The sequence below is a fragment of the Oncorhynchus gorbuscha genome, linkage group LG12 (genome assembly GCF_021184085.1).
Source record: "Oncorhynchus gorbuscha isolate QuinsamMale2020 ecotype Even-year linkage group LG12, OgorEven_v1.0, whole genome shotgun sequence".
Classification (NCBI taxonomy): domain Eukaryota; kingdom Metazoa; phylum Chordata; class Actinopteri; order Salmoniformes; family Salmonidae; genus Oncorhynchus; species Oncorhynchus gorbuscha.
This window is the reverse complement of record NC_060184.1, coordinates 40,410,777-40,434,162: the sequence shown is the minus strand read 5'-3', so window position 1 is coordinate 40,434,162 and position 23,386 is coordinate 40,410,777. Positions and strand designations below refer to the sequence as shown.

At 45.4% G+C, this 23,386-nt stretch overlaps 1 protein-coding gene across 6 annotated transcripts in view; it reads right to left on the bottom strand.

The window, feature by feature from the left end:
• Positions 1-23,386, bottom strand: part of LOC123991008 (kelch-like protein 29) — a 351,069-nt gene that overhangs the window by 29,830 nt on the left and 297,853 nt on the right. For all 6 annotated transcript variants that reach the window (XM_046292107.1, XM_046292106.1, XM_046292109.1 and 3 more), the window contains 2 exons: positions 21,903-22,085; positions 19,957-20,137 (listed from right to left, as the gene is read on the bottom strand). In XM_046292107.1, coding sequence (XP_046148063.1) covers positions 19,957-20,137; positions 21,903-22,085 — 364 coding nt within the window. The remainder of the gene's footprint in view (positions 1-19,956; positions 20,138-21,902; positions 22,086-23,386) is intronic.

Genomic DNA, 23,386 nt, shown 5'->3' with positions numbered 1-23,386 from the left:
GGGAAAGAGATAGAGAGATATGGAAAGAGAGAGAGGAGAGATATATGGGGAAAAGAGAGAGGAGAGAGAGATGGGGAGAGAGAGAGAGATGGGGAAAGAGAGAGATGGGGAGAGAGAGAGATGGGGAAAGAGAGAGAGAGAGATGGGGAGAGAGAGAGAGATGGGGAAAGAGAGAGAGAGATGGGGAAAGAGAGAGAGAGATGGGGAGAGAAGAGAGAGAGATGGGGAGAAGATGGGGAGAGAGAGATGGGGAAAGAGAGAGAGATGGATGGAAAGAGAGAGAGAGATGGGGAAAGAGAGAGAGAGATGGGGAAAGAGAGAGAGATGGAGAAAGAGTGAAAGAGAGATGGAGAAAGAGTGGAAAGAGAGAGAGAGAGAGAGAGAGAGATGGAGAAAGAGAGAGATGGAGAAAGAGTGAAAGAGAGAGAGTGAAAGAGAGAGAGAGAGAAAGAGAGAGATGGAGAAAGAGAGAGATGGAGAAAGAGTGAAAGAGAGAGAGAGAGAGAGAGATAGGGGGGCATCTCTATGGAACATGCTTTTTCTCTGCATGCATTCCATCTCACCACAATTCTCTCTCCACACCTCCACTCATGTGTTTCTCTCATGCTGAGGTAAAGTTAGAGCAGCAGTTGGCCACCTGTGATTTTACTATAAAGACACTTGAAGCAGCGTGATGCTGTGTATGTATGTGTGTTTGATACCGACAGCTTTTTAAATCACAATGTGCAGTCACCCCGTCATACTAAATGAGAGTTTGTGTGTGTGTTTCTGTGTTCCACGGGTCAGAGCTTGTTAATTGCCTCATCACTGTGTGACGTTAGAATCCTACAGTCTCACTTTGGTGTCCAAGCAGGGCTGGCTTTAGCCTTTTGGGGGCCCTAAGAAAGATTTTGTTGTGGGGCCCCCCCACCTCACACCAAAACATTTAGTGGCCCCCCTCTTTCATTTCCTGCGATTTTATACATTTTGCCATGGGGCGAAGATAAATGTTTGCAGTTTAAAGCTAATTTCCTGCAATTCTACACATTTTGTAATTAGTTTTGTTAAGATTAAATCTGAATGACTAACAAAATCAATGGGGGCCCCCTGGAGATCAGGGATCCAAGGCACGTGCCCTGCGTACCCGGTTGGTATTCAGCATTACTGCAAGTTTAGATAGCTGGCTAGACTGTCAAAAGATTCACTGACATTGTTAATTGAGTGTCTGTCAGTTACCGACAGAGAAAAACTGCTGATTGTACTATTCTTATTCTCAATAGTAAGTGAAGACTGAGTTCCTAGTGGGTGCTAAAGGGCCCTAATCGACCGCTTATGGAACCGGCACAGTGTGTGTGTACTGTAAAGGGGTTGCTGTGAATTTGACAGCAACTTACAGGCAGATCATTGGCAAGTAAGTTACTGTATTTAACAGTACACCTACTGTAATATAAACACAGTAGCAAAGCAAGTACTGTGTAATGACACAGTACAATACTGTAGAATTGACTATTATACTGTAAAAAAGTCAATGCTACCATAATTGTAATGAATGAATGGATGGATGAAATTCAATGAGGGGATTGGGGTTTGTATTTCACAGTATTTTGCTGTAATTACATGGAAATGGTGCAAGCAGGTTGGCTACAAGGTCATGTGTGTTATCATTACAGCATATAGTATTAACGAGTATTTGGTGTTTTACACGGAGTATACAAAACATTAAGAATACCTGCTCTTTCCATGACAGACTGACCAGGTGAATCTAAGTGAAAGCTATGATCCCTTATTTATGTCACTTGTCAAATCCACTTCAATCAGTGTAGATGAAGGGGAGGAGACAGGTTAAAGAAGGATTTTCAAGCCTTGAGACAATTGAGACATGGATTGTGTATGTGTACCATTCAGAGGGTGAGACAAAATATTTAAGTGCCTTTGAATGGGGCATGGTATTAGGTGCCGGTTTGAGTTTGTCAAGAACTGCAAAGCTGCTGGGTTTTTCACACTCAGCGAGGGGGGGGGGGGCACAACTCAATATTAGGAAGGTGTTCCTAATGTTTGGTATACTCAGTGTATATCACTTCTACTTCTAGAGGGCTTAACAAAGGCTTCCAAACAGGCAGTGACTACAAGGCATAATAGACCAAAAGGACATGGTAAAATGATTAACAATTAAAGCAGAGGAGGCTAGTGGAAGGAATCATAGGAGGACAGGCTCATTGTGATGGCTGGAATGGAATAAATGGAACAGTGTCAAACGTGGTTTCCATACGTTTGATGTGTTTGATACCGTTCCATTGATTCCATTCCAGCCATTACAGTGAGCCTGTCCTCCTATGATTCCTTCCACTAGCCTCCTCTGCTTTAATGGTTTAAGACTTGCTGTCACTCCAATCTGTCCCCTACACACATTCAATTGTTAGGGCACTAGTACCACATACCAGTTAAATTGGTAAAGCATCTTCGCTAATGGATGCAACAAATAGAGCCTCTTACAAGGCATGTCTCAAAATATGTTCATGAGACAGAAACAACAACGCACCCACTAGTGATCAAAAGGTTTTTGGCACTCCAAAGATACGGTACAGTACTATATTCTGTGGGATGGAATTACAGTAGCAGTCGCAATACAGCAAATCTTTCCCACAATGACCCATATTTACCATATGCTGCAGTAAAACATTTCGCAGTATTTTACTGTTGATAATATAAACAATTACCGTATAATTACAGTTTTCCTGGTCTGGTCTGGTCTGTCTGTGCATGCGCGTGTTTCTGTCCGTGCATGCGCGTGTGTCTGTCCGTGCATGCGCGTGTCTGTCCGTGCATGCGCGTGTCTGTCCGTGCATGCGCGTGTGTGTCTGTCCGTGCATGCGCGTGTGTGTCTCTCCGTGCATGCGCGTGTGTCTCTCCGTGCATGCGCGTGTGTCTGTCCGTGCATGCGCGTGTCTGTCCGTGCATGCGCGTGTGTCTGTCCGTGCATGCGCGTGTGTGTCTGTCCGTGCATGCGCGTGTGTGTCTGTCCGTGCATGCGTGTGTGTCTGTCCGTGCATGCGTGTGTGTCTGTCCGTGCATGCGTGTGTGTGTCTGTCCGTGCATGCGTGTGTGTCTGTCCGTGCATGCGTGTGTGTCTGTCCGTGCATGCGTGTGTGTCTGTCCGTGCATGCGTGTGTGTCTGTCCGTGCATGCGTGTGTCTGTCCGTGCATGCGTGTGTCTGTCCGTGCATGCGTGTGTGTCTGTCCGTGCATGCGTGTGTGTCTGTCCGTGCATGCGGTGTGTGTCTGTCCGTGCATGCGGTGTGTGTGTCTGTCCGTGCATGCGTGTGTGTCTGTGTGTGTATGTGAGACAGACAGATGTGTTAGGCTCTTTAAGGGACTAAATAAGTTAGCATTGTGCTAAGTAACCTTCGGAACATCTCATAGGAGCAGGAGCCTCTAGCCTGTTTCTGTAGCATGAGGCAGCTTGATGTACAAGTACACCCCCTGGACAGGACGCTAGTCCCATCGCAGGGCCTTTACCACCAATCTTTCTTAGTGTTAAGCAGAGATTGAGTCCAGGGATCGAACTCCTAACCTTCCTATATTAGTGCGGACACTAACCACTAGGCTACTGAGTTGGTATCCATCCATGAATCACAATTTATAGTGACCTTGGTGTACTTGGACAAGAAAATGCATTCTGCTTCGTAGCAGAAACTTCAGTCATGTAATCAAAGCCAACAGGATCAAAGAATAGCAGTAGCCCTATTGCTGAGAGTCTATTCAGTAGGTAATATTTATTTCCAATACATCAGGCAGGTACCTAAAACGGACGGGTGTCATATCACTATCTTGGATGTGTTTTCCCCTCCTCCTGTACTTCTGATCGAGTCAATAAGAGTCAGAAACTGGTTGAGAGAATGCCAAGAGTGTGCAAAGCTGTCAACAAGGCAAAGGGTGGCCACTTTGAAGAACCTCAAATATAAAATATTTGTTTACAACACTTTTTTGGTTACTACATGATTCCATATGTGTCATTTCATAGTTTTGATATCTTCACTATTATTCTACAAAATAGTAAAAGTAAAGAAAAATCCCTGGAATTAGTACGTGTGTCCAAATCTTTGACTGGTACTGTAGAATGACCAGGTGAATCCAGGTGAAAGCTATGATCCCTTATTGTTAAATCCACTTCAAATCAGTGTAGATGAAGGGGAGGAGACATGTCAAATAATACTTTTCAAACCTTGACGCAATTGAGACATGGATTGTGTAATTGTGCCATTCAGAGGGTGAATGGGCAAGACAAAAGATTCAAGTGCCTTTGAAGAGGATGTGTTGGGAAGTGCCAGGCGCACCGGTTTGAGTGTGTCAAGAACTGAAACGCTGCTGGGTTTTTCACACTCAACAGTTTCCCGTGTGTTTCAAGAATGGTCCACCATCCAAAGGACATCCAGCCATCTTGACACAACTGTGGGAAGCATTGGACACCTTGGAGAGTCCATGCCCCGACGAATTGAGGCTGTTCTGAGGGCAAAAGGGTGGAGGGGTGTGTTGCAACCAAATATTAGGAAGGTGTACCAAATGTACAAGTGTATAAACTTGTAGTAACCATGGCCAAATACCAACCGGGCATGCAGGGCATGTGCCCAGGGGCCCCATAGGTCGCTCTGGATAAGAGCGTCTGCTAAATGACTTAAATGTAAATGTAATATTAACATTAACATATTAGTCATGGCAGGAAATTACTAAGAAAATGTATCTCCACTTCATGGGAAAAAAAATGGCAACGTTTTTCTTTCCGCCCCATGGTAAAATGTGTAGAATTGCAGGAAATGAACTTTAAAACTATACTGAACAAAACTATAAACACAACAATTTCAAAGATTTTACTGAGTTACAGTTCATATAAGGAAATCAGTCAATTAAATGTATTAGGCCCTAATCTACGGATTTCACATGACTGGGCTGGGGAGCCAGGGCCAGCCAATCAGAATGTGTTTTTCTCCACAAAAGGGCTTTATTACAGACCGAAATAATCCATGGCACCCCCCCCAGACAATCCTTGAGTTTCCCGTGCGTTTCAAGAAGCCGGATGTGGAGGTCCTGGGCTGGCATGGTTACATGTGGTCTGAGGTTGTGAGGCCCGTTGGACATACTACTAAATTCTCTAAAACAACTTTGTAGGCAGTTTATGGTAGAGAAACTAACATTAAATTATCTGGCAACATCTCTGGTGGACATTCCTGCAGTCAGCATGCCAATTGCACGCTCCCTCAAAACTTGAGACATATGTAGCATTTTGTTGGGTGACAAACCTACACATTTTTAAAGTGGCCTTTTTTTGTCCTCAGCACAAGGTGCACCTGTGTAATGAGCATGCTGTTTAAGCAGCTTCTTGATGTCACACCTGTCAGGTGGATGGATTATATTGGCAAAGGAGAAATATTCACTAATAGGGATGTACACTAATTTGTGCACATTTGAGAGAAATAAGCTTTTTGTGCATATGGAAAATATCATGGATTTTTTTATTTCAGCTCATGAAACATGGGACCAACAATTTACATGTTGCCCTTAAAAAATTTCAGTGTAAATTTTGCTCTCAAAGGTCAAGAGGGAGGCCACTATAAAATGTTTTTTTTTGCACAAGGTGGGGGGCTGCCCAACCAAATGTTGCTTAGGGCCCCCAAAAGGCTGGAGACAGCCCTGGACTCACACACACACACACACAAGCCCTGTCACCATCTAATGCCGGACTGTCTACACTGGCCCTCCCAGTTTTACCCATAATACAAGCTGCCCTGTAAACCGCAGTCTGTCCATATCTGTGTGTAGGGGGGGGGGGGGAGACAGCACACTCCAGACCCTTGCTGCTACTCTGGCATCCTCCGCCAACCATAACACTCATTTGAGACTGTTGAGAGGGCACCTTGAAACAGTCAAGAGAGGACTGGAGACAAAGTGTGTGTGTGTGTGTGTGTGTGTGTGTGTGTGCGTGCGTGAGAGAGAGACGGTATGCCAGTTTAATTGGATGTGGGCGTCAAGTAGGACATGCAAAATCACTGTAGGTCACACACCAATTACTTATTCTCAATCCGCACACACACACACACACACACACACACACACACACACACACACACACACACACACACACACACACACACACACACACACACACACACACACACACACACACACACACACACACACACACACACACACACACACACACACACACACACACACACACTAGAGGAGAACACACACATGTACAAAATATTCCCCAAAACCTGCTAGGTCCAGATTTCCAGCAAAAGTTGACATTTATAAAAACTGAACTTGAGAATGTCCTTTGTGCGAACACACATTTTCTAGTGGTTGAAGTATTGTATTGCAAGCAGAAATGTAAGAATTTTGTGCAAATGGCGAACAAGATGCAGCTAGGCTGTCACTATTACCATATAACTAAAGGTCATGGTTGAAGATTAAAAAAATAGATGAAAATAAAATAAAGGTCAAATAAAAATAAATCAGCTGACTGAAGATGGGACGGCTGGGCATTTGTGTGGTTGAGTCCTTTTCAGTGGCTGGCAGCTCAACTGGGCAGTTGACAACCAATTTTAAATTAAACAAGAATTTTGTTTGGCATATTTTATCATCTCAACCAATGCCATTGAGTAAAATGATCATGTGGTTTTCAATGTCGGAGTCCTGTACTAAAAAAAAACACAGTCAAAGATGGTCGAAAACCAGGAAGTGAACGTTAGCAAAACCGAACCTAAGCACACATTTTCAGCATTGTATATAAAATGGGAAATTATAAGACTGTAAAATGTTGTTGAGCTCTAAAACATTATTTAAGAACGATGAAATTATAAAAAAGTTTATTTCGTAATTTTAGGAAATATGCTCTACCAGGGATTTGAGGCCCATTAAATTAAATTTAAAGGCAATGCTACCAATACTAATTGAGTGTATGTAAACTTCTGACCCACTGGGAATGTGATGAAAGAAATAAAAGCTGAAATAAATAATTCTCTACTATTATTCTGACATTTCGCATTCTTAAAACAAAGTGGTGATCCTAACTGACATAAAACAGGGAATTTTTATTAAGATTAAATGTCAGGAATTATGAAAAACTGAGATAAAATGTAGTTGGCTAAGGTGTATGTAAACTTCTGACTTCAACTGTACTTCAAAGTAAAAGATGAATTGTCTGGTCACCTGTGAAATTAACCTGTAGGCTGTAAACCATTTTGCATACAGCAAAACTTGAAATGCATAGTTTATCTATTTACTAGGCTACTATAGGCCCAATTAAGCGGGAGATGCACGTGGTAATTTGTTGTATGGCTACTTTAGGAATATGAACCCATAGATTCCTATGTCCAATTATTTTAGATTCCAAAAATAAAATGTATAGATTTTCGCTCTTCTCACTAACAGCAAATGGCTGCATCTAGGGCTGTGATGGTTATGGAATGTTGAATAAAGGTAATTGGCCAACCAAATTATTGTGGTCACCGTAATAACCGTAAAAAATACTGACTCTTGGGCCTCGCGGGTGGCGCAGTGCTCTGGGTTCTGGGTTCGAGCCCAGGCTCTGTCGCAGCCGGCCGCGACCGGGAGGTCCTTGGGGCGACGCACATTTGGCCTAGCGCTGTCCGGGTTAGGGAGGGCTTGGCCGGTAGGGATATCCTTGTCTCATCACGCACCAGCGACTCCTGTGGCGGGCCGGGCGCAGTGCACGCTGACCAGGTCGCTAGGCGTACGGTGTTTCCTCCGACACATTGGTGTGGCTGGCTTCCGGGTTGGATGCGCGCTGTGTTAAGAAGCAGTGCGGCTTGGTTGGGTTGTGTTTCAGAGGACGCATGGCTCTCGACCTTAGTCTCTCCCGAGCCCGTACGGGATTTGTAGCGATGAGTCAAGACAGTAACGACTAACAATTGGATACCACAAAATTGGGGAGAAAAATGGGGTAAAAAAAATAAAAAATACTGCCATAGAAATACAAAAGCTGTCATCAAGCCAAAGGGTGGCTACTTTGAAGAATCTCAAATATAAAATATATTTTGATTAGTTTAACACTTTTTTGGTTACTACATGATTCCATATGTGTTATTACATAGTTTTGATGTCCTCACTCTTATTCTACAATTTAGAAAATAGTTGTCACGAATATTACCGAAGGTGACTCCCCTTCTTGTTCGTGTGGCGCTCGGCGGTCGTCGTCGCCGGTCTACTAGCTATCGCCGATCCGTTGTTCTGTGTTCCTTTAGTTCTGTCTAATTGGTAGCACCTGTTTCTTGTTTGGTTGTTAGGGTAGGGTTAATATAATATAATATAATAATATATGCCATTTAGCAGACGCTTTTATCCAAAGCGACTTACAGTCATGTGTGCATACATTCTACGTATGGGTGGTCCCGGGGATCGAACCCACTACCCTGGGCGTTACAAGCGCCATGCTCTACCAACTGAGCTACACAGGACTGTTCAGCCCGCTTCTGTTTCGTGCGGGCTTGTTCGTCTGTTTTGTTGTTTGAGTGTATTTTTGTTTACATTTGGGTTTCACGCTGTCCGTTTATATTTCTGTTCATTTGTGTTTCCACTTTTGTTCATGTTATGTTTCCGGGACATTAAAGCGTCTTTTTTTCCCCACATCTTTTGCGCTCTGCGCCTGACTCCACACCTCATCACTCATTTACCGTAACAATAGTAGAAAAAAATAGGAAAAACATTTTCAAACATTTGACTGGTGCTGTATGTAAATTAATGTGTTAACTGCTTATATGCTCATAATACCTGTAAAATGACATGTACTGAATAATATTGTGAAACATATTGAAGATAACAGGCAGACAGTAAATACTGATATGAAAGATGATTCTATTTGCACACACAACAAAAATACCAGAATATGTCTCTAATAGTTAGCTTTGACTAAATAGTATTCCTGTAACTTGGGTCAAACGTTTCGGATAGCCTTCCACAATAAGTTGGGTGAATTTTGGCCCATTCCTCCTGACAGAGTTGGTCTAACCGAGTCAGGTTTGTAGGCCTCCTTGCTCACACACGCTTTATCAGTTCTGCCCACAATTGTTCTATGGGATTGAGGTCAGGGCTTTATGATGGCCACTCCAATGCCTTGACTTTGTTGCCATTTTGCCACAACTTTGGAAGTATGCTTGGGGTCATTGTCCATTTGGAAGACCCATTTGAGACCAAGCTTTAACTTCCTGACTGATGTCTTGAGATGTTGCTTCAATATATCCACATAGTTTTCCATCCTCATGATGCCATCTATTTCCTGAAGACAACAGTCCCTCCTGCAGCAAAGCACCTCCACAACATGATACTGCCACCCCGTGCTTCACGTTTGAGATTGTGTTCTTCGGCTTGAAAGCACCCCCCTTTTCCTCCATACATAATGATGGTCATTATGGCCAAACAGTTCTATTTTTGTTTCATCCGACCAGAAGACATGTTGCTGTGCGATAGGAATGCGACATCATAGCCTATTTAATCGCAGAGCCTTTACCAAGGTAGGAGATAGAAACACAATCATCTATTGATAAACTAAATATTGAACAACAATTTGTCTTTAGCATAGAAGTGTGAGCTGTAGCTTAATGTCTCTATCTTTCTTCCTGTCAGTCTGGTCTTTCTCTTCTTTCCTTTTCTACTTTCTTTACAGCCCTGAGATGTTTCTAATGATCTGTAGAATGCTAAGAGGATAGGAGAGAGGGAGGTGGAAAGAGGGTTGAGAGGAGAGAGGGAGGTGGAAAGAGGGGGGAGAGAAGAGAGGGAGGTGGAAAGAGGGGGAGAGAAGAGAGGGAGGTGGGAAGAGGGGGAGAGAGGGATGTGGGAAGAGGGGGAGAGAGGGAGGTGGGAAGAGGGGGAGAGAGGGAGGTGGGAAGAGGGTGGAGAGGAGAGAGGAAGGTGGGAAGAGGGGGAGAGAGGGAGGTGGGAAGAAGGGGGAGAGAGGGAGGTGGGAAGAGGGGGGAGAGAGGGAGGTGGAGGAGAGAGACAGAGAAATGATTAGTCTGCTGGTAAAACTTGGAAATCACCCAAAACCGGCTGCTAGTCGTTTATTAGCCTGGTAAAACACAAGCACACACATACCCATTACCTCCCTGTCTCATCTCCACTCACCCTCTCCCCTCCACTAATACTCTCCCCAGGCCGAGGCCTAACCCACCCATCTCAGCCATGCCTATATCTCTGGATGTCTCCTGGAACCCCACGAGGGACGGTGCAGGCCTCCCCAGACATTCCTGTTTTATCATCCCCTCCTACACAAACCTCAGGCCTTCACACACACACACACACACACACACACACACACACACACACACACACACACACACACACACACACACACACACACACACACACACACACACACACACACACACACACACACACACACACACACACACACACACACACACACACACACCCCTCAGGCCCTCCTTGTGAAAGAGGAAGCTGGTGTGTCAGGGATAACTCAGATGATCTGGCTTTAATATAGCCATCAGGTATACTACAACAGCTCAATACTATGTAAGAGAGAGATGAAGGGAGAGGGGTGCGAGAGAGGTAAAAAGATCAACGAAAAGATGGAGAGAGAGAGATGAAGGAAGAGATGAGGAGAGAAAGAAAGATGATTCTTACACTTTTTGGGACGTTCTTCCTCCCTCCCGGCACCGGAGACTAAATCAGAGACGCATATAGCCACCCCACAGAGCTGGCAAAGCACAGCCTAAGGTCAAACACTTACTCACACACACACACACACACACACACACACACACACACACACACACACACACACACACACACACACACACACACACACACACACACACACACACACACACACACACACACACACACACACACACACACACACACACACACCCCCCTACGGTCACAAACACATCCATACATCTGGGCTAGAGGGGAAATACAGACAGAGACAGGAGAGGTTGATAATTAGTGAAGGATGAAGGGGCTTTCAGCTGAATTGGCCTTCATACCCATTTATACAGCAGAGAGAGAGAGGGGTGAGAGAAAGAAGGAGAGGAGAGAGGGATGAGAGAAAGAAGGAGAGGAGAGAGGAGGAGGAAGAAGGAAAGGAGAGAGGAGGGGGAAGAAGGAGAGGAGAGAGGAGGAGGAAGAAGGAGAGAGAAGAAGGAGAGGAGGAGGAGGGGGAAGAAGGAGAGGGAAGAAGGAGAGGAGGAGGAAGAAGGAGAGGAGAGAGGAGGGGGAAGAAGGATAGAGAAGAAGGAGATGAGGAGGAAGAAGGAGAGGAGAGAGGAGGGGGAAGAAGGAGAGGGAAGAAGGAGAGGAGGAGGAAGGGGAAGAAGGAGAGGAGAGAGGAGGAGGAAGAAGGAGAGGAGAGAGGAGGAGGAAGAAGGAGAGGAGAGAGGAGGGGGAAGAAGGAGAGGAGAGAGGAGGAGGAAGAAGGAGAGGAGAGAGGAGGTGGAAGAAGGAGAGGAGAGAGGAGGAGGAGGAGGAAGAAGGAGAGGATAGAGGAGGGGGAAGAAAGAGGAGAGAGGAGGGGGAAGAAGGAGAGGATAGAGGAGGAGGAAGAAGGAGAGGAGAGAGGAGGTGGAAGAAGGAGAGGAGAGAGGAGGAGCAGGAGGAAGAAGGAGAGGAGAGAGGAGGAGGAGGAGGAAGAAGGAGAGGATAGAGGAGGGGGAAGAAGGAGAGGATAGAGGAGGGGGAAGAAGGAGAGGATAGAGGAGGGGGAAGAAGGAGAGGATAGAGGAGGGGGAAGAAGGAGAGGAGAGAGAAGAAGAGGGCAGAAAGAGTGCAAGGTTAGGGCAAAAGGTAGATGGAGCAAGAATGTGTTTTGGGAGTGGAAGAAAGTAAACAGCGAGGAAGGGGCTGAGTGGGAAAGCGGAGTGTAAAAAGTAGGGGAGAGAGTGGAAAGAAATGGGGGGTGGGGGGGGATTAGCAGGAAGGCGGTAAGGCAGAGCCTTGACTGCACAGTAGGGGACAGAGTTGTGAAGTTGTTAATCCTGGGGAGTTGAGGATTAGCTCTGTAGGGGGGGACCTCCACAGCAGGGGTCTGGAACTAACTTTACCTCATCACGGAGCTCTGCCGTTGGGCTACAGAGGGCAGCAGGGCACCCCCCAGCACCAAGCCAAAACACAGGCACAGGCAAACAGCTCATCAACATGCCACATTAGGAAAAGGAGACAGGGGAAAGAGGCTGGAGGGGTTTGGTTTGCAGTGCAGCAGTTTTTCTCAGTGCTACATGGGTGCTGTCAGCAAAGGAGGGTGTGTGCCCATGCCAGTGTATGAACGGTGTAAGTGTGTGCATGAATGAGTGTTTAAATGGAAGAGTGTGTGTGTGTGTATATCTGTGAGTGTATGTATCATGCATACCTGTATGTGTATGTGTTTGCAGGGCAATGGTGTGTCTAGTGGTGAATGGGAGCTTGTGTGTGTGTGTGTGTAGAATGGGATAAATAAGTGGGGGCGTATCTCTCACAATGGCTTGACAGCTTTCTCTAGCAGGCAGACAATGGAGCCGATTACTGTCACAACCACTCTATACAGCCAGGCTGAGTAGAGCTTCTATACAACTACACTGAGTGGAGACTGGGCCTTCTATAGAGGAGAGACAGAGGAGACCGGGACAGGCGTGAACAGTCTAACACTCTTTTCCTCAATGGACCATAGGGATCAAACACACACATTCAAGGATGGACGTACACAAGAATGTAAGCACGCACACCACCACACACGTGCACGCACAATGTCCTTTCTCTCGGTCTGACTGGCGGCTGAATTCCCCTTAATACCTTTTCCAACCGGTGTGTGTGTGTGTGTGTCTTGCTGAATGTGTGAGTATCTCACTGAGTTTGAACACACACTGTAGAGACACGATAAAGATCTGGACTATAATGCACTGTCCTCTCTGGAAGAGAGTGTGGGTCAAGGATGGAAGAGGGGAAAAAAGAAAAAAATTGTTGCAATTTACATTTAATATGAATTGATACAAAGGATGATTATTACACAGTGCTCTTTTGTCCAATGCTGGAGACTGGCCTGAAAAGAAACGCCTACTGTAGAAGTTTGCAACAACCGTTTTTCCGAGAAGAAAAGTTAGACATTTTTATTGGGACAAGACAGAAGGCCAGAGCGGGGCAAGGTCGACCACTACACAACATACAGCGCATTCGGAAAGTATTCAGACCCCATCCCCTTTTCCACATTTTGCTACATTGCAGCCTTATTCGAAAAAATGTTTTTTAGATTTTATTCCATCATTAATCTACCCTGCAAAACTAAAATAGTGCCCGTAGCAATATTAAAAAGACATCTAAAATTTGTATTTTCCAGAAGTGTAAGTTAGGTTCTGAATGAAAGATGAAAATACGTATTTCCGTACGTTTTAAATACATCTTTTCCGGGACGTTGAAAAGGCATCTTTTCCGAATGTTGAAAATACGCATTTTCTAGACGTTGAAATCAGGCTCATTTTTGGTTCTGAATGAAAGTTCAAATGACAATTTATAGACGTCTATGTTTGGGCCAAGCAACGTTGGTCCAGACCGGACAAAAATATTCATTTTATGAATGCCCATCCGTGTGGGAGGCCCACGATTTGTAAAGCAGGCTTCATTAGTATAAGCTACCCAACTTCACGAGGAGTTATGGTGAGCCTATTTACAATGTGTTTACACTGCGGGAAATGCAGAAATATTATTTCTTTCAACATGATCAGCATGTCAAAAAAATTGCCGGATACAAACTTGAAACACTGAAACTCCTGGACAACAGTTGTGATGGTCCTTTCCATATTGTCCATTTTCCTTTGACCTGTCCTGTTTTTAGGGGGGCTCCCGAGTGGCGCAGCGGCATCTTGGTGCTCGCGGCGTTACCACAGACCCTGGTTGGATGCCAGGCTGTATCACAACCGGCCGTGATTGGGAGTCCCATAGGGCGGCGCACAATTGTCCCAGCGTCGTCCGGGTTAATGCTTTGGTCGGGGGAAGGTCGTCATTGTAAATAATAATTTGTTCTTTAACTGACTTGTGTCGTTAAATACAAAAGAAATATGTTGTTTGTTAACATGACAGTGCATTTTTGTATTTGATTGGGAGCCATTTAGGTTAGAACTTGAAATAATGGGCAGATGTCGCAAAATCCAGGTGTGGAAAGATCTTAGAGACCTCCTCAGGGATGTGAAAAGCTCTTAGAGACCTCCTCAGGGATGTGAAAAGCTCTTAGAGACCTCCTCAGGGATGTGAAAAGCACTTAGAGACCTCCTCAGGGATGTGAAAAGCTCTTAGAGACCTACTCAGGGATGTGGAAAGCTCTTAGAGACCTACTCAGGGATGTGGAAAGCTCTTAGAGACCTACTCAGGGATGTGGAAAGCTCTTAGAGACCTCCTCAGGGATGTGAAAAGCTCTTAGAGACCTACTCAGGGATGTGGAAAGCTCTTAGAGACCTACTCAGGGATGTGAAAAGCTCTTAGAGACCTCCTCAGGGATGTGAAAAGCTCTTAGAGACCTACTCAGGGATGTGAAAAGCTCTTAGAGACCTACTCAGGGATGTGAAAAGCTCTTAGAGACCTCCTCAGGGATGTGGAAAGCTCTTAGAGACCTACTCAGGGATGTGGAAAGCTCTTAGAGACCTACTCAGGGATGTGGAAAGCTCTTAGAGACCTCCTCAGGGATGTGAAAAGCTCTTAGAGACCTCCTCAGGGATGTGAAAAGCTCTTAGAGACCTCCTCAGGGATGTGAAAAGCTCTTAGAGACCTACTCAGGGATGTGGAAAGCTCTTAGAGACCTACTCAGGGATGTGGAAAGCTCTTAGAGACCTCCTCAGGGATGTGGAAAGCTCTTAGAGACCTCCTCAGGGATGTGAAAAGCTCTTAGAGACCTCCTCAGGGATGTGAAAAGCTCTTAGAGACCTACTCAGGGATGTGAAAAGCTCTTAGAGACCTACTCAGGGATGTGAAAAGCTCTTAGAGACCTCCTCAGGGATGTGGAAAGCTCTTAGAGACCTACTCAGGGATGTGGAAAGCTCTTAGAGACCTACTCAGGGATGTGGAAAGCTCTTAGAGACCTCCTCAGGGATGTGAAAAGCTCTTAGAGACCTACTCAGGGATGTGGAAAGCTCTTAGAGACCTACTCAGGGATGTGAATACTTACGAAATGAGATATTTTGGTGCGAGAAAAAAAATCTACAAAACATGCTTTCACTTTGTCATTATGGGATATTGTGTGTAGATGGGTAAAACAAATCTACTTAATCCATTTTGAATTCAGGCTGTAACAACAATATGGAATAAGTCAAGGGGTATGAATATGAAATGTTGTGAAAAGATACATTTAACATTTACCTCTGTGAAAGGCCAAGAAAGTTTAACCTGCACGCACGCACGCACGCACGCACGCACACGCACAAGACACGGAGAAAGTGAAATTCACCTCATCAGAACGGAATTGAAACTCACTGGGCAGCACAGCAGTGGAACAAAACAAAACAAACACAACCAAAAAAACATTCCAACACTTTACAGGGAAGAGACATTTCTAATGCAGCCGAGTAACAAAACCATCTCCACTTCTTTACCAGTCCCTCAGGGATGTTGTTCTCTATAGAACACCTGATTCACCTCATCAAAAGCAATGACGATCAGTTGACAAGTTGAATCAGTTGTCGTTGTGGTGGAATAGAACGAACATGTGCAATGACTGGACTGGTGGTCCCGGAGGATGAGATTGGAAAACCCTGTACTAGAGTCTAGACTTAAGAGAACACTAGGCTTGTTCAACTACACACCATATCACTGTATTAGGTAGCCTAGTGGTTAGAGCATTGGGCCAGTAACCGGAAGGTTGCTGGATCGAATCCCCGCGCTGACAAGGTAAAAATCGGCCGTTTAACCCGCTGTTCCCCGGGCGCCAAAGACGTCGAGTAAGGCAGCCTCCCGCACCTCTCTGTTTCAGAAGAGTTGGCTTAAATGCAGAAGACACATTTCAGTTGAATACATTCAGTTGGACAACTGACTACGTACCTATTAAGTACATGTTGCTATCTAATAATCTTCATTCAATATAAACTGGCAATGGAACGTGCCTGTCTGCCTGTACATTGTGCTCCATTAATAAAACAAAACCCATCTGGGATTGACAAGTCATTGAATCATGATTATTCAAACGCAGCAATAACGTCGCCTAGCAGTTCAACGTGCTGGTGCACTACATAGTGCTGTTGTAACTCACAATCAGGTATCTAAGGTTGTACTGCGTGCTGAATACTTTGTCATCCATCTTATAGGGACCTGCCTTGACTAGGTGAAAAATAAGGTCGGACCCTAAACACTCCCAGAGAATGTCTCAAGATTATTATCTGTTGCAGACACCTTGTCAACTTCTTCTTAGGTCTTCGGCTCCTACTGACTAGCGTCATTCCTAGTCTATTGAGAGGGGTGTGTAGAATGCATATGATGTGAGTGACGCAGATACAGTAGACTGTTGCTGTGGTTTCCTGCTGAGCTGGTATTAAAAAAAAGGGCAGCGGCCCTGAGACAGACTGATTGAGGACATCATGAACGTAGGAGAATTTCACGGTTAGGAGCCGTGAAACCAAGAGCAAGATGGACGCCCGGGCTACAAATTAGGAGGCAGGGCGGGTGGAGGCGCCGAGGTTGGGTGCTAAGGTCTTGACTGACAAATGAGATGGGTAGAGACACACACACGCATGCATGGACACACATACACACTCACACTCACACTGGGAGACAGGCCTGTAAACAAACCTCAATCAGGCATGCCAATCAGTGTCTGAGTGGAGCAAATCAACTCTGGCTGCAGAGCATCAGGGCAGAGGCCCAGTTAGTCTGCTGCTAGGGCTGGTAGGGCTGGTAGAGCATACAGCATACTAAACCAGCCACTCACACACACCACTATATAAAATCACACAACACTACATCAAACAGATAGACAGATACAGTAGGTAGACAAGACAGACCACTGACGACAACTCAACCAAACTGCGCAAAACGCCATCCTACACAATAATGCTGGGAAGAACCAAAATATGGTCAATGGATGGAGAGCTGACCACTGTTGGGGTCAATTCCACAAAGTAAACCAAATTCCAATTCCACATTTTCTTAAATTGAAAAGTGTTGAACATAATTGGAATTGGGATTTCAGTTTACTTCCTGAAAGGGCTGGAATTGAAATGGAATTGACCCCAACCCTGGAGCTGTTTGCAAAATGCACTGGACTGTACTTTGCAAGCGCAGCGTGTGGCAGTTTCTATCCATTTTAATGACGGATGGCCACCAACAGACAGACCTACTCTACCACCATATGTTCATATGCTAGATAGCAAATGAGAGACCGACTGTGAGACGGCAGTGAGAAGTCTTTAGAGAGCAACGGTTCAAGTCCTGTCATGTTTTGATGAGAAATCCATATGCTTAGCTGGCCCAGCCATACTGGAAGGAAATGACTATAAATGGCTTAACGACACCGGGTGTGTAAATTGCTGAGTTTGTGTGTGTATGTGACTCTGGGAGTATAAATATCCTTCAGACAAGGAGCTCTCGGCTACCTGGGGAGCAATTACAACCGGTAAGCCACGCAGCATGGACACACACACACACACACGCACACACGCACACGCACACACGCATACACGCTTCAACCACTCAGATAAGATAAAACACAGCACTGAAGTAACTTTTCGTATGTTCCTCAACCCAGCGACATTATGCACAGATTGAGTCTCCTGCTGTTTAGGAAAGTCCATTAGTAGTTAACTCCACTCGGTTCACTGTTCAACCCCTTACTCTTAGTTGACTCTCCACCTCTGCCTTCTCCATTCATCCCCGGTAACGAAGCAACAGATCTTTTTGACTGTTTCAGGCTGACTGACAATTGTTGATAATTGAGACTGGCTGAGGGTTTCTGAGCATCATCATTAAAACACGCATGCACACTGCAGCTTTGTTCGGCTGAAAATGCCTAGACGCACTGCTAGGTCTGCAATAATCTCGCCCATCAACCGGCTCTCGAAACGTCTGGTTTCAGAGTGCCTCAGAACAGCCGAAACAACCGGCGGTTTTAATTGACTGGTCTCTCAGTCCATCAGCATTTACAGAAACCCTTAGATCCTCCCCCTAAGTGTGCTGCACCCAGGGGGGCAATTATGTTTTTTTTTGTGTTTGTGTGCAACAAAGAGAAGTAGGTTAGCTTGTCCATCGTGGATATTCCATGAGTCTATCTCCTCTATCTTTCTCTAAATAATCTGCCATTTCTCGCCAATTCACAGTTGCCTTTTGTAGTATCTTCTAAGAAGAGTTTTGAGTTTTTCGCAAACTGCCAGTGGCAAGCCATCTCCCACAGAGTTGGGTCTAACAATCTCCTCCAGTGCCTTACAGTAGTTGTAGCATTCCGCATCATTGCCATTGGGGCGAAAAAGACTGCGCTTGTACTTTTTAATGGGATAGTGTCCTGCACAACCACAACATACATTATCAAACTGCCATTGACTGCATACATTTTCTTTTTCTATCTGAAAACATGAATGTACAGTGTTACAGGATGGCTAACAGAGTTACGCTAGCTACCAATTAGCATGAACGGCTGTATGTTCCTTCTACCTCGGGTTCTGGGGAATTATTACTCCGTGGTGCAACATAAACACTTTTCCGCCACGATTTGGAGCAACGTCTCATAGTGGTGTGATTCGCTCAGAATTTGAATTGATTATCATGTCACTCAGTAAATCCACACCCCCTAAGTCCCAAACAGTCCCACACTGTTACCAGGCTCTTACGTGCCAGCAACTCTAGCCTGGGGACAATGTTAGGTCTGCAATTACGAGCTGCGACTCGAGGCAGAGGAATCAAACGTGTTTCCATTACAGAGCTCAGTATTCCAGCCAGACACAGTCTTAATGACACAGCATGGCAGCGTTATGGGGACATATCAAATTAGATGAATCCATTTGAGAGACTGCTGTTACACGGAGAGAGAACAGCTTCAGTGTGTGTGTGTCTGTGTGGTATCTCTTGTGTGTGTGTCTGTGTGGTATCTCTTGTGTGTGTGTGTGTGTGTGTGTGTGTGTGTGTGTGTGTGTGTGTGTGTGTGTGTGTGTGTGTGTGTGTGTGTGTGTGTGTGTGTGTGTGTGTGTGTGTGTGTGTGTGTGTGTGTGTGTGTGTGTGTGTGTGTGTGTGTGTGTGTATTCTGCCACATTGAGAGAGAGAGGGGCTTGGGAGAGCCACTCCATTCTGTAATGAGCAGCGGTGGCCTGTTGTAATACGTTCTGTTATGTTCTTTTGATTGCTCAGTTTAATCTTCCCAGCCCGGCTGAGAGCAGCAAAAGATGAAGACATTTTACCCCAGTTGTGTGTGTGTGAGTGTGAGACTGTGTTGAGAGCAGCTGAAGATGAAGCCATTTTCTCTCACCGCCTTTCATATTGCCTCAGAGGTTTCCAGTCTCATTGTTAGACTGCCGTGAAAGGAGGAGTTTATTTCCGATCATAAATGGATTTTTACCACTAATAATTGAGTTTGACGTTAACCGTCCTTCAAGTTGAACGTTTTTCTACAGCTCCAGACAGTTGCACACACAGGGACATACATACAATACCCATCCTTCTGCCCAGGGACATCAATACATAAGGAGCTCGATTGAAAAAGTAAAAGTCGATGTGACCTCGTAACATATAAGACACTAAAATAACTTCAGTATAAGTATAGCCTACATTAAATGTCCTACTTAAATAGAATAGTACTTTAGTCTGTGTCACAATGGATGTTCGTCTTCTCGCTCTGCTCCCAGCCCAGAGCACTTTACAAACGTGTTTCGTTAGCATAGCATAGCTTCCTTTGCTGCTACACGAGCAGCATCACAAGCTTAAGCCACTTAATCAGTCGTTTCCACTCCATAGGCACATATAGTAGCATATACTGTACAAGTGTTCAAGTGTGTCAGTGTCTCTTACCTCTCTACATGGTTCAGGTTTCCTGACACGCCCAGTCCTCCAATGGTATAGAGTTTCCCGTCGTACACCAGACTGTTGTGTCTGCAGCGAGGCACCGTCATACGAGACACCAGGTTCCAATTGTCCAATAGAGACATGTAGCACCACACATCAGTTACCGTCATACCAGACTCTGTCCCACCTTAAAACACACACAGAAGACACAAGTCAGCTACAGTCACATCAGACTCTGGCAAACAATTCAATATACATGAAACGAAATTTTAAAAATACTGAGTTGAAGATCGTTTTTACTGGTTTCCAATGAGTAATTATTGAATCGTTGTAAGCTGGGGGCAAATGTAACAAGGTACCACCAAGTGGGGGATGGTATCTTGGTGGTACCTTGTTACATTTGCCCCCAGCTTACAACGATTCAGGAATTACTTATTGACCCCTTATTTTTACAAGCATAACCTACATTATGTGGACACCTGCTCATCGAACATCTCGTTCTAAAGTCATGGGCATTAATATGGAGTTGGTCCCTCCTGCTGCTTTAACAGCCTCCACTCCTCTGGGAATACTTTCCACTAGATGTTGGAACATTGCTGCAGGGGCTTGCTTCCATTCAGACACAAGAGCATTAGGGATGTTAGTCACTGATATTAGACGATTAGGCCTGGCTAGCAGTCGGCGTTCCAATTCATCCCATAGGTGGTCGATGGGGTTGAGGTCAGGGCTCTGTGCAGGCCAGTTAAGTTCTCCCACAACGATCTTGACAAACAATTTCTGTATGGACCTCGCTTTGTGGACGGGGGTATTGTCATGATGAAACAGGAAAGGGCCTTCCCCAAACTGTTGCCACAAAGTTGGAAGCACAGAATCGTCTAGAATTTCATTGGATGCTGTAGCCTTTACTGGAACTAAAGGGCCTAGCCTGAACCATGACAAGCAGCCCTAGTCCATTATTCCTCCTCCGCCAAACGTTACAGTAGGGACTATGCATTCAGCAGGTGGCGTTCTCCTGGCATCCACCAAACCCAGATTTGACCGTCGGATTGTCAGATGGTGAAGTGTGATTCATCACTCCAGAGAATCCGTTTCCACTGCTCCAGAGTCCGATGGCGGTGAGCTTTTACGACACTACAGCCGACGCTTGGCATTGCGCATAGTGATCTTAGGCCTGTGTGCGGCTGCTCGGCCATGGAAACCCATTTCATTTAACTCCCGACGAACAGTTCTTGTGCTGACGCTGCTTCCAGAGGCAGTTTTGGAACTCTGTAGTGACTGTTGCAAGCGAGGACAGACACATTTACCACCGTATGCACTTCAGCAGGTCCTGTGAGCTTGTGTGGCCTACCTCCTTTGTTGTACCTAGACATTTCCACTTCACAATAACAGCACTTACAGTTGACCGGGGCAGCTCGAGCCGGGCAGAAATTTTGACGAACTGACTTGTTGGAAAGGTGGCATGCGATGACGGTACCACGTTGAAAGTCACTGAGCTCTTCAGTACGGAACATTCTACTGCCAATGTTTGCCTATGTAGTGTAGCTTGGTTTGAAAGCAGCAAACAGAGTGGACATTTCATTCATTCTCTGCAGGGACACGCACAGTCCTCAGCCATGGTTAGTACTACTGTACACTGCTGATTTCCCCACTGACTGCCTGCCTCCCCACAGACACACACATAGGCCAGGTCCACCGGCCCAACACACATTTACATTTATATGAAATGAGGTAGAGGGGAACATGCAGCAGGACGAATCGTAGTAGTGCCGTTTCAGGGTCCAATGTCAAGGTCTAACTCTGTGTAGGAGTGTGGAAGAGAGAACAGATGGACCTCTGGAGGAACACAGATCTAAAATAATAGGAAGAATACCAACGTTGACATTATGTGAGAGTGTGTGTGTTTGTGTGCCCATGCGTGCGTGTGTTTGCTGCAATCCCCATCATTAGCCTACCTGACAGGTAGATGTTGTCCCCTGCTGAGATGACGCTGAATAACTCTCGGTCGTAGAAGGGCAGGCTGGCCAGTGGGTGCCACTTACTGTTCTGAGGGTTAAAACACGTCACCGCTGTCAGAGACCGCTGGTTCATACCGATGGCCTGGCGACCACCGATTAACACTATCACCTCCGCCACACCTAGAGGTAGTGAGGGGGAGGGGGAGAGAGAAGAGAGGAGTGAGGTGTGGGAGAGGGGAGGGAAAGAAGGGGGATGGATGGATGGGAGGAGGGACGAGACAAAGGTAAACTGTGTTTGAGGTACCATACGGTGTGTAGATTTATTTTGTGAGCGAGTTTCTGTTAAGATAGAGGACCCAGCAGTTGAGTCTAAGTTGGAAGTTCACGTGCAAAAACATGCGCTACATATAGGATAGTTCGGTTCAAGGAATGTTTGTGACAAACAGTTAGTCCATTTGTGTTGGGAAAAATGGAGAGAAATGTCCCACATGAGAGCTCAGAGGCACATTGTTTCTCAAATGGGTTATGGTTGCCTGAATAGCTCAGGCTTCTCACGTAAACCGGGTGGACACGACACGTCTTTCAAAATCCTAACATCGCTGAGCCGCTCACATTAAACGACCATCTTTCCAGTTGTTTTCTGTTGCCTGTGTTGCCAATGTGGTGGTGCGCACTCTAAAACGATGTGGCACAGACACACTACAAGATTCTTCACTTTGTCGGGAAAACGTCATCATACAAAACAAAACACATCAACATTTTATTAAAAAACGTTTTAAAACAAAAAACAGACTTCTTTAATCAGAGTCCACTCCAAAATTACATCCCTTCACAGCCTCAGGGGCCTGTGCTGGGCCTACATTCACCGGCAGGATTTCTTGCGCTGCCTTGGCTGTGAAATCACAAAGACCACAAAAAATGTCAGCACCATTCACAATGATTCCAATTTTAGACTTTAGACTTCTTCTTCGCGTGTTCTGTACAGTTTACGACCATTGCAATAAATAATACAAAGTCCACCTTTTTAACATGTAGCATTTCACTATCCCTCAGTTGATGAGAAACCTTCACTGGTCGTGGTGGCTCTACTACCATTGTTTCTTCCCCACCACACATTCCTTCCAATTCTCTCACCGCCTCCAGACCGGAGACAAGATGGACACCCCTTACTCTCATTCTCCTTCACCCGAACAGGTCACTCCAGGAATACAGGCGCATGTTCACCTCCACAGTTGCAGCGTTTCCCTTCATCTGGCCTACAATCTTATTCCCATCTGCACCCACTTGACACAAATCTTCTACATTTTATGACACTGAAGGGTCTTGTGCACAAAAGCTCTTACAGGGTATCTCATGAATCCTAACTTTATATGAGACGGGAGAGACTCTACATCAAAGAACAGTAGCATGGATGAAGTGAACTTGTTTTCTCCGTCCACTCAATCAATGTCTTCAGTTATATGTCCCACCCCAGAAATAAC